Below are 14,044 nucleotides of genomic sequence, written 5' to 3'. Positions count from 1 at the left end.
CATAGATACACAGCTTACTGTTTTCTAGCTAACCAAAGTTACATTCCTGCAAAGACCACACAAATACGATGGCAAGATCCTTAGTACAGTGTTTTCATGTACTGTTGACATATTATATGTTCTAAAAATACAACCACTTGATTAATTTATTTTAAATTAATAAATCTTATGAACACGTGTAATATAGTAATACATAAGCAAGTAATAATCAAGTATCAATTATACAAACCCCTTCTTTCACACTGGATTCCACCAACCATTCCAGCTCAAGAAAAAGCCCAAGGAAAGAAAGTATTGTCATTGACATAAGCCAAATTTACTAAAGTAATAAAGAATCGAGATAGAATAAAGATAAATTAGAAAACTTGGCTGAATGTGTTTTTCAGCAAATGAAAACTTATGTTAATATCTATTTTTGCATGCATTAAGCTTAGTTTTGTGAGATACCTTTCTGAAAAATTCCACAATTGCAATCATTATTCAGAAAGCAGGAATAAAGAGTTTTAATTACAAGTTAATGTACGCTCAGTAATAATGTAATAGTTCAGGTTGGAAGGGACCTCCAAGAGTCATCTAGTCCAACTCCCTGCTCAAAGCAGGTCTGATCACAGCAAGTTGCTGAGGGCTGTATCCAGTTGAATTTTGAACACCTGAAATGATGGAGACTCCACAGCCTCTCTGGGCAGCCTGTTCTGGTATTCAACCAAAATCTGGTTAAGAATACGATTAGGCATGTCCTGAAAACACGAACAATTTGTTTTTATGCTTTACTTAATCAGATATGGTATATACTGTTAATACTACTGAAAATGTGATAAAAAGGAGTGCTGGAGATGGAGGCCAACTAGAACAAGCATCTTCCATTAATGTATAGTTCTATTCATCATCCATAAAGTTTGCACAGTGATTCTTACATTTCTTGATAATGCTAGAACAATTAAGTTTAGCAAATACACCAAACCCACATTTTCAATGCAAACATCAGGAAAGAGAAAAGAAAAATTTCTCTGAAATCACATTTGAAAAAGGACCTTTGATAATCATCTAAGTAGATATAATCAGTAGTAAATAAATAAATAAATAAATAAACGATCTCTCACCAAACCTCTTCCTTTACATCACCATTTCACTTATGTCTCTTACCGGTCTTTCGTGTTCAAGGATTGATGACTTTCCTGGCTCATATTCAAAAATACTTCTTGGTTCAGAACGGAATTTGCGGGTATCTACCTTTCTGTCAGGGGGATCCCAGTCATTTCTAAATAACAAATAGGAGCAATTCAGTTGGACCATCTTCCCCATCTGCTTTACAGCTGCATGCAAGAGATATATGTACACCAACAGATGAATTGCATCATCCTTTCTCTTTCCAGATTTCACTGTGAAATGTCTGGCCTAGCAGCCCAACATTTTAACCACGGTACCATCTTAACCTGTTTGCAGCAGGTATATTCAGTAGAGCAGGAAAATTACTGGGAATATCCAGCCTATAGGATCCCTCATACTCTTCTTAGATTAGTTTAAAATTTCTTCTGACATATCCTCTCACAATACCTCCACAAATCTCAAATTTCTTATACTTGCTCTTATAGGAGTCTCATGATTTACTATACTAAGTAATAGAGATAAACAATAGATGTTTGTTGTTGCACAGTATAAACAGTCCATACTGAAAAGTTAAAAAATTTTCTGAGACAAAAAAGAGGAATTATTTTAAAATAAAATATGAAGTTTCATAGATGCTCTTTTTGCTGATCTGTAGTAAAATTCCTCCTGAATATTCTGAGGGCAGAATACTGCTTCTTTGGAAATCTGAGCAGATAAACAAGACTAGCAAGAATTTGAAGTCCTTTAGGACAATGGCAGTTGACACAGGGACAAGAACTTTGTTTATCATCTCTATAATTATAAATTTGCTTTCAATTTAACAGCGTTCCTGTTATTCTGCTATTTTTTGTCCCTTCAGCATGCTATATAAATGGCTGCCTGCACATTTTTGGGAGCTAGTTAGCTAGTTACTTTCACAGTAAAAGCTGTTATTTCCAGGCCGTTTTGTAGTCACTACCCGTACTGCATTTGGAATACCTGCAAGCTACACACCTTTTCATTTAGTTCTGTCACAAATGATCGACAATGTACTCAATAGAATGGGTGAAGGGGAAATTCTGGTAGACACCACCTGTGTTTACAGTAAGAAAGAGCATGGTCTGTCTAAATTATGTCAGCCTTTCTCTTAGTTTGATGTGAGCAGACACGTCAGGTACATTAAAAAAAAAAAAAACTACAGAGTAGCTTTTTGTTTATATTACATTTATGGGTGCAAGCTCTGGGACAGAGATATCTCTATTTATAAAACGCCATACATTTTTAAGTGAAGGAGCTCCATACGGTTCTTCACTATCTATTTTTACTGAGGAAAAGTGACAATTTCAGAGGGAATATTTTCTGAGAATGAACAGGAAAATGGAAATGTTCTAATCAAGTTGCATTATATTGCAATTTTATTTGAAGAATAAAAGATGCTACTGAAATTCTGATTCACACCCAACCCCCTGTGGACTGTATTTTTGAGCCTGACTGTTAATGCAAAGAATATCCTGCCTCCTAGGTCTAAAACCGTGAAATACATGGACCCTAAACCTCTTATGTGAGAATTTAAATAGTCGTATTTTCTAGGCAATTAAAAGGAGAATTTTCCAATGACAGGAGAAGATTGACTAGCTCTAGCTATCAGCAGCAAGCAAAGCATAACTGAAGAGTTTGGCATCCTTTAGCCTGGAGAACCTGGATTTCCACTGTCTGTCTTAACTTGCAGGAGATTAAAGGGGAGAAGCAGAACATCCAGATTAACTGCTGGAGCAGTTATTTTCAAGCTCGACAAAAGGAACTGTAAAGGGCCTCAGTTTCTGTGACCAAGGCATTTGGCCTAGGACCGGATGACTCTCAAAACTTCAGAGATCAGGCAAAGCTAACAGATCTAACAGATCTACATTTTGGTGTCTTGCTAACAAAAACCTACAATTCTGTCTGACTTGCTAACAAAATTCAAACGTCTTGGCCTTTAGGAGGCAGCTTGGCATCAGCACTTGACCACCTGCCCTCAGCAGCAGCCAAACTCCATAGTCGCTGAGCAAAGTATCTACTTCTGGACACAAGCCCCAGGCTCAGTCACAGCATATAGGTAAGAGAAGTAAAGAGAGGATTTCTCCATACATTTCTGAAAGGGCAAACAAACCCAAATCTGATTTAAATGCATGACTCTTAAGTGGTTTAGTTTACCAGGTATGAGCACTGCTTGTGCTACTGCAGATCATACGATGTTCTGCTGCTTTTTCCTCTGACACATGGTATACCTGCTGAATGATCTTGTGGGTTGCCACTATCTCAGATTTTTTCTATATCATAAACTGAATTTTTAACACTTCAGGTGCTCATTTCTTTTACAATTTATTCAAATTGCTGATTTTTTTTAAAATCAAAACTATTTAATATTCATTCATTTTCTGCATGTAAAAATATTTACAGTGTCCAGGCTGACAATTTGCCAGATTTTATTTTATTGCTTGAGGCTATCCAAAACAGTTGCCTTGCATCCACAAATGGAGCTAGAATTAATACTTTTAGTATTAAAATATATCTAGGTATATATACATAGATACACACACATTACATTCATGAATACTATAAGTTAATATAATGCTATATTATTACACATTTTTGTGTGTGTGTAAACATATATATATATTTATTTACTAAATAAACACTAAATAAACTCCTGTGTGCTTGAGCTAGCACCTACAGCTATGATGAGGATTCTAGAATTTGCACACAGAGCACTTTTCATGTTTTTATCAGAAGGAAAAGCATTTATTTCCTGAGCTAACAGGAATTAACTGCTACCAGGCTGGATTTAACTGATAGTATCTGTTTTTATGCAGCAAGTGAGAAGTGATGAGAAATCTGACATGTCCTTTTAATCTGATCTATCAAAAACACAGATGGAGATTTAAAAAGGGGGAATATAAAAGTCTTCCCAGCTCTGGGAAAACAAGGGGTGGTTGTGAAACTCTTACAGTTTTGCTTTCCTTGAATTTCAGTTTGCTAAATCATTTAGATCCTGTCACTTTCCTAGTAGATCCCAAGAACAGCCTGTCCTGCTCAGAGTCCACCTTTATAACAACTGTCCCAGAGAGCCACCACTGCACGGACTGTTCCAAAGTGCAACAAGCAGTTCAGGCCTGCAAAATGTCAAAGAAAATCTTAAACGCCCGTGGTGGCATCATCTGCAGGAATAGGCACTCCTTCAGCACGTTGAAGAAATGGCATTGCCAGGCATGATGCCTGAGCTACCAGCAAAGATTCTCCCCGATCACATTACTGTCCCTTGGGTAAAGCTTTGCAGTCACATTACTTTCCTAGTTGTTGTTTTACCCTTCATGACATCCTGTAACAGGATTACTGTACATACCGAGAGCACAGTTTGAAAATGCACTAACGTACTTTTCCGATGTAGACCTTTCCCGCAGGCGATGTGGTGGAACTGGAGGTGGCACGTGCGGAGGTGGTAGCGGGGAGGAAAACTTAAAGGCATCAGAGCTGCTGTCAGAAGCACTTTTAGACAGTGGTCTGTATGTCTGGGTCTTTGCCGCTGGGTGTGCCTGAGCAGAGAAGGATGGACTGTAGCTACCTAATAAAAATGAAAAACACCAATAGTCACAGCATGAGAGTGAGTTTTAATAAATAAAGCATGCAATACTACAAGAACCCACAGTTAATAAAGCTGCAATGTTATAAAAAGGTATAAATGCATTATTGAAAGCACATTGTTACATAATATTCAGCTCATTATAATACTTGTGCATTTCTATACAAATCTACAGGCACACAGGTAAAGCACAGTACAGTTAAATTAAATTAACAACTAACAGGGGTGGAGGGTTAATGGCTGTATTCGTCTCATCAGAGCTGTTAATAACAATCTGTTATTAACACCTAGGGCTCATCCTGCCTCTCAGTTGTTCTTAGGTTCAGGAGGAGGGAGGGGGCAGGAAACAGATATGCTTTTTTCATAGTATTTAATAATTACTTTTAGCTTGGGACAATTAGGCAATTGGACATCTTGAATAAGATCTTGAACAACGGACACACACAAATGTTCTCAATAATGCAACACAAACACTGAAATGAAAGAATTTTGTATGGGATTTTTGCATAAGGCACTATGTTTTTTTTTTTTTTTTGCATATGTAGTATATTCACACTTTTACTTTTGGTTCTAGTAAATACTTCTGCCCTCTCTGAAAGATGTATCAGTTATGTAAGTATTCGATGAGTATGTCTTTCCTGCAGCTAAATGACGTCAATGTCAGTGCCTATAGCAAAAATGAACAGGATCATAAAACAGAAGCGTCTTGACTAGGCAATCTTATTGCACATTTTAAAAAGGTGCTTTAAGGACAAACCCCTCAAATATCTTTGTCTTCCCATATATGTAATTAGCATTTGTACATTTACGCAGTAGTTTCCTTTTCATTTTGACATGAAAAGGCCAAGTTACTCACAATTATTAGTGAAAATAAATGCAAGGTAATCAGAAACTACAGTATTACAATGTATTCCATCTGCAGGGTGAGGCCCACAGCTGCAATACATTTCTGTAGCAAGAATGAAATGAAAACTAAACTTTGTTTCATTTGGGGGAAAAGGCATGAAAAACCACCAACTGAGATAAAACAAAATGATACAAAAAGTGTTTACATAAATATTATAAAAGCAAGCCTGAATAGCTGACTACCCCTGTTACTTGCTGACATTAACAAATGCGTCATTTTGAAGCGAGGGAGGGAATAATTCCTACCAGTACTGTATGCATATGCAGTATTATACATGTCTGTGTCGTCATCTACAAAAAGAAATACACACGTTACCACAGTGCAACACCTGCCAGTTTATCACAGCAATGCAGCTTCGTTCTTGCAAATACAAACGGAAGATTGGTAGGCTGCCAAGCCCTGTACTTCTTCACCTCATCTCACCATGTAGGTGTTTTCTGGAGACTCCCTTTTCCCATTGCACTTACCATAGGTTATTTTTACCATCTTATTGCTAAAAATGGTATTGTCTTGCCATGACACCCATGTTGCGTAGTTACTGGTTAACCCCAAATTGCAAATTACAGTTGTTTGTCTGTCTGTCTCCCTTCCCCATGCTCCATTTCTTCCTTTTGTCAGTTTTATTAGAAACTATTAAGTGGTTGTTCCTACCGTGAAAAACAACCTGAAATGCTTATCACTGTGACTAGTGCTCAGAACAGACTTTGGAAGCCAAAATTTTCCCTATGCTGCTTTTTTAAATTCTCCCGCTACCACTGTGCACAACCATGCTGAATGGAAGCTATACCTCAGCAGCGCAGACCTCCTTCCTCCACAAAGGTGTATCGAGCAAATTGCTCTTCATGCAGTGTCTGAGCATCCTTGGATGTCAACCATGACAAAGGAGGATAACTCTAAAACTGGTACTGTCACCAAAGCTCCATTTCAACAAAAACAAATATGACATGAGATGGAAAAAACTCAATTTAAACACCAAAGCGTACCGTAAAACAGCCTGTTAGCCTGTGTGGTTCTAACAACAGGCTCTGCAGAAGAAAGCTGGAGTGTGCTGTGACCCCTCGCACTGGAGAGGGGGCAGGCAATGATCGCTGTGACGTGCATCACGCCACGGTGACAAGGAACTCTACTGGTTTCACACCTATTTTAATCACTTTAATTTTGACTTATTTCTTGTAATAAAATAAATCCATTCAGCTTTTAGCAGAGGAAGATAACTCTCTTGGAAATAAGAACTGTGATTCAGTTTAACCATTTGATTTGATTCCCTATCTCATATTCAGTGAACGTTTGAATTTTCATTCAACAGCCAATCCAAAGGCAGAAAAGTGCATTTCTTAATACTGAGAAATACACAGCCAAGACAAAAAACTTACTTACCAGGCTTATGAACCATATGGATTTGCTTGAACATTGTCTTGTACCAATCCTTCGGCCTGTCAACTGTCTAAATAAAATACAGTTTTCAACAATTAACAAAGAAATAAAATTATCTGTGATCTGATCAAATCTTTAATGCTACTTTGATTGCAGAGTTAAGGCCCGTCATGCTTTGTCCCCTATTCAATATTACCATTTTCATACCTTCTGTTTCAAGTGATGTATTTTTAGTTTGCCATCTAGGAACCTCTGCAACAAACTCTGGAAGCCATTCAACACTGATACAGTTTTAGACTCTGATCTCGGAGAGTAGCCATGCTTAGGAATATAGGAACTGGTGCTAGAAAAGAGTTTATCACTCTCTTAGCATGCTATATTTGACAATGATTTTACAGCAGAATGCAAGAACCTCAGCTATTCCAAGCCTGTAGGAAGACCTTCTTTTTAATGCTTGGCAATTTCTGACTTAAATTATCTTGAAAATGTTAATGCAGACATACTTTGGAATATTACCAAGAAAAGTGTCAAGACAATACTACATGTAGGAGTTAAGTTTGGGGTTATATGTGAACAGTATTTACTTTTATAAATTTTAACTTTGCCCTTCCAGAAAACTTAGTTTTCTTTTATTCTTCTATTTTAAGAAGAAATAAGTAGGTAAATGCAATTCACCTATTAATATGACTCATTAAATTTGTATCTTTACTTTTGAAAACTAAGCAGTCCCAAAGTTTCCAAATTCTCCTCACATCAACATTTGCTCATGCTTCTAATTATTTTTCTGTCTCACCCTTTCACCTTTTCTATTTTTGGGTCAGCTTTCTTTGAGATAGGATTATAGTATTTCAGAAAAAGAAGTAATATTGATTACATTAAGGCAAACATTTTCAGGATTATTTTTCTAATTCTTCCTGGGTCCTAAAATTTTACTTGTTTTTCTGACTAGCAAAAGTTTTAATTCAGATGAACCAAATTATCTTATAACCCCATGGAATTAGTTGCTTTAGTTGGAATCCACAGGAATAGTTCAGAGGATCCCATCTGATGTGTATCATCTTGTATTAGATAATACCAAATCTGTAATCCCTCTGCCCACTCCTCTTTCCTGTGAAAAGTGAAAATCCACATATTCACCTCTACAAAATAATCTGAAGATCTGAGTATATTTACATGACTCTATGTCATTTTAATGAATCACACTTTTGCTAAATTCTTGTCAAAGTTACTATACATAATTAATCCGTTTTGCTAACATTAGTGAGCTCTTGCTAAAGGAAGAGCTATAAGGAACTAGGCAGAAGATGTTTCTGCATTTTGAGGAATGAATATGAGTTTTCATAAAATAGCAATTAAATGGCTTTTTTGGTTTGTTGTTTAAAGGAAGGGCTGACAGTCAACTGAAAAATTCACAGATCTGCTGGGAAATTAAAAAATTTAAGTGGCAGGTTATGTTTTTCACTGCGGCCTGCTTACTGGCAATCTAGGAGATTAGCTTTGCATCAAGACCAGGCCCTACCCACCTCCATTCCTGATTTCTGCCAAAGAGATGTTTCTCAGAAGTAGATTTGGGCCATTTTAACTTTATTTCCCTAAATGTATTAAACATCTATAGCAGCAAAACTCAAGTAAGAATAACTTCGAGCAGGACTTCAAGCAAATGTGCCGCTGGGTGCTCCAAGGTCACCCAAGGTAAGTTCTAAAGCAACTTTGAAGGCGTTCATGCACGCGACCATGTCCTCCATGAAATTCCTCATATCCTACAGCAGCACAAACCAGTGCTGCTCCCACTGTACCGCATTGCCTCTTTGATTGCATTGGGCCAAAAGAGTCTTCCAATTGAGCTTGAATTTGTGGTAGATGAATAGATAGGAAATTGTGCAAAAATATTACTGCTAGTACCCTACTGCTTGCCAAGTGACAAAGATGCGTAGATACCTCTTTGCCAGATCTTCCTAATTGGCCAGGTCCTCCAAAAATCCACAAAAATCCACATACAGAGCAAGTATGGAGAGGCTTCCACGTGACCGGAGAAAAAGGTCATATTACTCTCTCTCTCAACATATTTTTGGGCATTTTATTTTATTTTTTCTTGTGAATCCTTACCCCACTCCATATTCAAAGCCTCAGCCAGTAATTTGGCATTACATTACAAGCCAGATAAGACGTGTTCAGGTATAGCATAAATTAATTTCAAAATATACTTTCTCAATTTATATTCACTAACCCCAAAAGTCAAAATCTGTTTGAGAAATCAGCAGTTTACATCAATGCATCAACTCATGGCAGATGCCATACTCCTTTGCATATGTTATTGCAATTAAATGGTGGAAGACGTGTATCATATGCGAATGAACAATCAGTTGAATAGCCTTCAGAAGGCACAAAAAGTATCTGCAATTGGTATTTAGAAGTGCGTCATCACTGCAATAGTCTAACAATTCACCAGACTTCACAATTAAAGGACACAGGTACAAATCTCAGCAGACCTTCTGTTTTCATTTTTCTTTTTTTTCTCCTAGCTAAAATGCTACTTTGCTAACTACGGAGTAAAAGTTTTTCCTTCTTACAAAATAAAGAGTCTTTTTCAATGTGCTGATTTTGATGGTCACCCGCAAAGCAATCATTTTGGATAGTTTTAATACAACTAGAACACTGCAGTCATTTCACTTTCCATAAATTTGTTTTTTCTTTTCCTAGGACCCTGGCAGTGGTAAAGTCTGGTTGTGCCATTTGACTAAATGCTTTTCTGGAATAACGTTTTAATCACTTTTTTTCCAAAGACTTTATCTTCAGTGCCTTGGAATTTCACCATCTTTGGGGCAGGGCTTGGCACAGTGGCAACACTCAACAATGATCTGAATTTTCAAGCTTCAGACTTGCACTTTCCTGAGCCGGCAGGAGCTAAAATAGTATGAAGGTAACACGCTAAGATAGTACGTAAGTTCTGGGAGAAGAAAGAGCTTTAGATGAGCCCTTCCCCTCTCAGCAGCTTTGGACAGGGATAGTTTGCGGGAACAGAAAGGCAAGAGAGCATCACTCTGCTTTCCTTGGCTAAGCAGCTTTCACAAACGGTGTTCTGAGAGCAAAGACAGGGAGATCATCACAGGTTGAAAAACCTCTCTACTCCTGAAAAGCACTTTGAATCCAGAATACACACACTCCTAAATACTATTTTTTTTCTTACAAGCTTCCCATTAGGTAGTGTGCTGTTTCAGAACCCAGTGGGTTTGCCACCTATCACATCTGAATCTGCATTTGCTGCTTTTTTGAAAGACTGTTGCCCTTCTCCTAAGGATGGAAGAATAAGAAACATTTAAACTTTGCATGCAATGATAAGCTCAGCTAATTTGAAAACTTCTGCTTCCAGACAGAGCAAGTCTGAACTTTCTTAGAGAAGATTCCTATTTGGATTACCCACTGACCTTGGAGAAAAAGTGAGCCATTTATCTATCCCACCTTCTCTTGTTCGTAGAAAATGCAGTTACAGCACTTTTGCATGTTTCTGCATAGTACCACACTCCTGAGAAATGCTGAGGTGCAGCCTATTTGAGTCTTTTGCTGACAACTATATCACCTTTGTTCTCACACTACTAGGCTACAGCAGGCTCAGATTTACTTGTCAATATGTAAAATGTAATCTCAGATCAACATCTTGAAAACAGTCTTACTTCCAGCTAAGTCCTAAGGAGGCAGAATAAGTGCACAAAGTAGCACTCAAGACAGACATACTCTCTTACACACACACACACACACACACAAATAGGCATAATCTTTTTACTCATATCTGATCATGAGTCTCATTTCTGCAATACTGAAGTTAAAAGCTGCAAGATATTTTGAAACTGAAACAACATAAAACAAGAGCAGCTGAAAAATGTCATACTTCAAATTGCATGCAGACGTTTAGGAGAAAATCTTAGAGATTCAGACCATCTGATCTGAAAGTTAAATATAAGTTGGCAGCTTGCCAACTCCATTAAGCACATTTGAGGGGGATTTCTGTTATACTCTTATATAACTAATATCCATCCTATTAAACAAAACTGCTATTTAAAAAAAGCCAACAAAAATAACGTCTTTATCCTACATAAAGGGACATATTTGCTTGGAGAAAGGGTAGGAAGCTAGAGCACTGTTGCAAGTAAATTTGTTCATTTTTAAAAGAGTTCTGATGATATTATTTGTCTATATCAGAAATAAAGAGCGCAGGAAATGCCAGAGTTTCCCCCCATTCTTATCAAAATTGTCCCCGTCTTACCACTTATTCTGAATTTTTCCTATCGTCTCTCTCCATCAATTCCTGATTTTCCCCCTAATTTTTCAATCCACTGAAGTAGTTCTTGGCAATTACAGCACAGCCCCATATGTCAGCGTTGGCAGGGAGGATATATCCAACAGCTGCTACATCCTTGCACCTCCCAAAACTTCACCTGCAAGGGCTCTGCAGCTTTCATCCTGGCTCCCGCTCTTCTTACTCTTTCTCCGGCTAGCACAGGACTTCTCCTCCGACTGGCAAGGCCAGTAAGCACTTCCTTCGCAGAGCTAGTGCAGCTGCCACTGCGCTGGCTGGACCAGCCAGAAGAGGCTGCCCTGACAGCGGAGTGGAAAGAATGCTCCAGCATAGCGAAAACAAAACTCTTCAGTTTGCCATCCTGGGACCCCTAAAGCACTCACGAGCGGCAGGTCATCCAAACCGGGCTAGTCACAGAGGAAAGGTTTCCACGCTGCTCATTTACGTGCCATCCGAGGGCACCGTGCTTAGGCACTGCGTTCCCACGACAACAGCGGTCACTTGGATTCTTATCGGAACAACGCTATGAATTTCTACACCACACTGATGAAATGAGAAGAACACCCACCCAAAATGCAGGAGCATGCGATAGATATATTTATATATATACACATATGTATGTATACATACAAAAATATGTATATATATATATATATATAGCTGCATGCACACAAACACACACATATACATAGCATGTATAAACTTTAGTTTTAAAAATGACATGACAAATGCAATTACTGCATATATCCAAAAGGCAACGACGCAAGAGACAAAATTCTGACTACTCATAATTAAAACTGGAAACATGAGGTTGCCCAATTACGCTCCCATCAGCGGTCTCCTTTTCCTTCAACACACAATATTATATTCATGAGCCCCTTGATTACGCACGCTGTATTCCACATTATATAAGACCAGAAGAATGTGAAAAACCCATTACCAACAATCGATTCATTGTATGAGTTCATACACAGATTCCCCAGAATTTCCTACCGTTCTAATTGCTGTCGGGATTCCAGATTCATCTACCGGGCCAATCCCTGCATAATGCGGAGCTTTAATGACTGTAATTTTTTTCTCTTCCTCCAAGGATCTACAGATGGGTATTGTACTGGTGGTGGTGCTGCTGCCAAGAGACTGAACGTGCTGTGAGTACATCTCTGTGGACTCTGTAAAGATAACGTGACAGAGCGTTGTATAACGGCACAGTGGTCACACTTAGCAGCTACGCTTTTCAGTTTCAACGTGCTGTACGAAGACTCGACGGCAACCTAGGAACCGCACACATATGCACGCTTCATAAAAACTTAGCTTGTCTTAGCTGGGGCTTCCCCCCTGCTTAATCTTACATCACCAGAGCTATAAGCATGTTAATGCATTAGGCTATTCAACTCAGAATTTCTTAGGTTAGAGGCACTTTTTCATAGCCTCTTGGCCATGAAAAAGGAGAAACCCACCCCCCACAAACCCAGTAAAATCTACTGAGAGACAGCGGTATCACAACCTTTTATTCCTGTGAATCAAACTTGCATCTTTCCTGCTCGTCCTTTGAACTAGTGATATAATTTCAATACTTCTCCTCCTCCCCCAAATAGCACTATGTGGAAAATTAGTGTCTTGTAAGCACAGCAATGGATTTCATTCAAATTCCACCAAGATTCACCATATGTGTTAGAAATACTAAGTTCTAATGCATGACATTTTGAAAAAAAAAAAAATCCTAGATAGTTTTCACCTCCTAAAGGTACGTTGGGATGTTTAAGCATCTCTTCACGTAGTCCGTAAAAATGAGCCTCGGTAACATTGCACTCATAGAGCAGTCTGATGATCCACCTTCCGTGCTGCAGCTGAGTACTGCAGGCTGCTGCTGGTTCCTACCAGCTCACAATATTTCTGTCGCTCTCCCCCAACTCTCCCTTTATAATTAATTAATATGCTGCTATTACCTTTTAGCTCCAAAATTCAGCGCGAGTCATTGATTTCACAAAAAATGCCTCACCGCTGGGTCATGTCATGTGAGATTCCCTTGTGTTGTGGACGAGGTACTTGTCTCTTGCATGCAGAACAAGTCCTTCACACCGTGTATTTCAGTAAATAACTAGTGGGCTATTACAACTAAACATGTTTTTGTGCAAGAGCACATACGGTGTTTGTCAGATATTCCTACTGAAGGATAAATGAAAGTAGGGGGTAAAGATAAATATTTCTAGCGCTACTGGCAAAGATTATTGTTGCCCTTCATGTGCCATTAAAATCCTTTCATTTTTCTGAAGCAAAAGATTTGAACTATAATATAATTTGGTGAAAAGTGCTCTGGTTACTCAAAGCTCTAATTTTAATTCAAATATTTCTGCCTCCTCCTACTGCAAAGAGTTGCATTTGGCATGACTGTTTCAGCTGTTTACTCAAGTTTAAAATCCTGTAAATAATCCAGTACTACACATATATGGTGAGGGGCATCTCTGTGTGGCAAATGTCTGAATATTTGGGCCTTCTTCCCAAAGTGCAGGATGTTAAATTTAGAAAACTTTTGGGATTTGAGCTTTCATTCTTTATAGGCCTCAAACTGCTGCCATCAGTGAGATTTTTTTCATGAACAAGGAGAATAAAATCAGGCTGTTCTTGTGGAACGTAAAACTTCAGCAATGCACAGGAGCAAAAATCAGGGAAAAACACTTTGTTTCAGGTATTTCTAAAACAAAATCGATAAAGAACTAGATCAGGAAAATGCAAGTGATCAAAGAACCCAGGGTTTTGGGATGTG

General features: G+C 38.2%; 1 protein-coding gene across 22 annotated transcripts in view; it reads right to left on the bottom strand.

Moving 5' to 3' along the window:
• Nucleotides 1–14,044, bottom strand: part of SORBS2 (sorbin and SH3 domain containing 2) — a 160,556-nt gene that overhangs the window by 45,637 nt on the left and 100,875 nt on the right. For 20 of the 22 annotated variants that reach the window (XM_062575689.1, XM_062575688.1, XM_062575687.1 and 17 more), the window contains 5 exons: nt 12,274–12,449; nt 6,990–7,056; nt 5,858–5,902; nt 4,501–4,687; nt 1,144–1,258 (listed from right to left, as the gene is read on the bottom strand). In XM_062575689.1, coding sequence (XP_062431673.1) covers nt 1,144–1,258; nt 4,501–4,687; nt 5,858–5,902; nt 6,990–7,056; nt 12,274–12,449 — 590 coding nt within the window. Of the gene's footprint in view, nt 1–1,143; nt 1,259–4,500; nt 4,688–5,857; nt 5,903–6,989; nt 7,057–11,419; nt 11,585–12,273; nt 12,450–14,044 lie in introns of those variants that run through there. The other 2 variants (XM_062575705.1, XM_062575703.1) reach the window with 2 other exon arrangements.

The sequence above is a fragment of the Rhea pennata genome, chromosome 4, assembly GCF_028389875.1.
Source record: "Rhea pennata isolate bPtePen1 chromosome 4, bPtePen1.pri, whole genome shotgun sequence".
NCBI lineage: Eukaryota > Metazoa > Chordata > Aves > Rheiformes > Rheidae > Rhea > Rhea pennata.
Note: the sequence above shows the minus strand (reverse complement) of the source record. Positions and strands in the feature narration are given on the sequence as shown.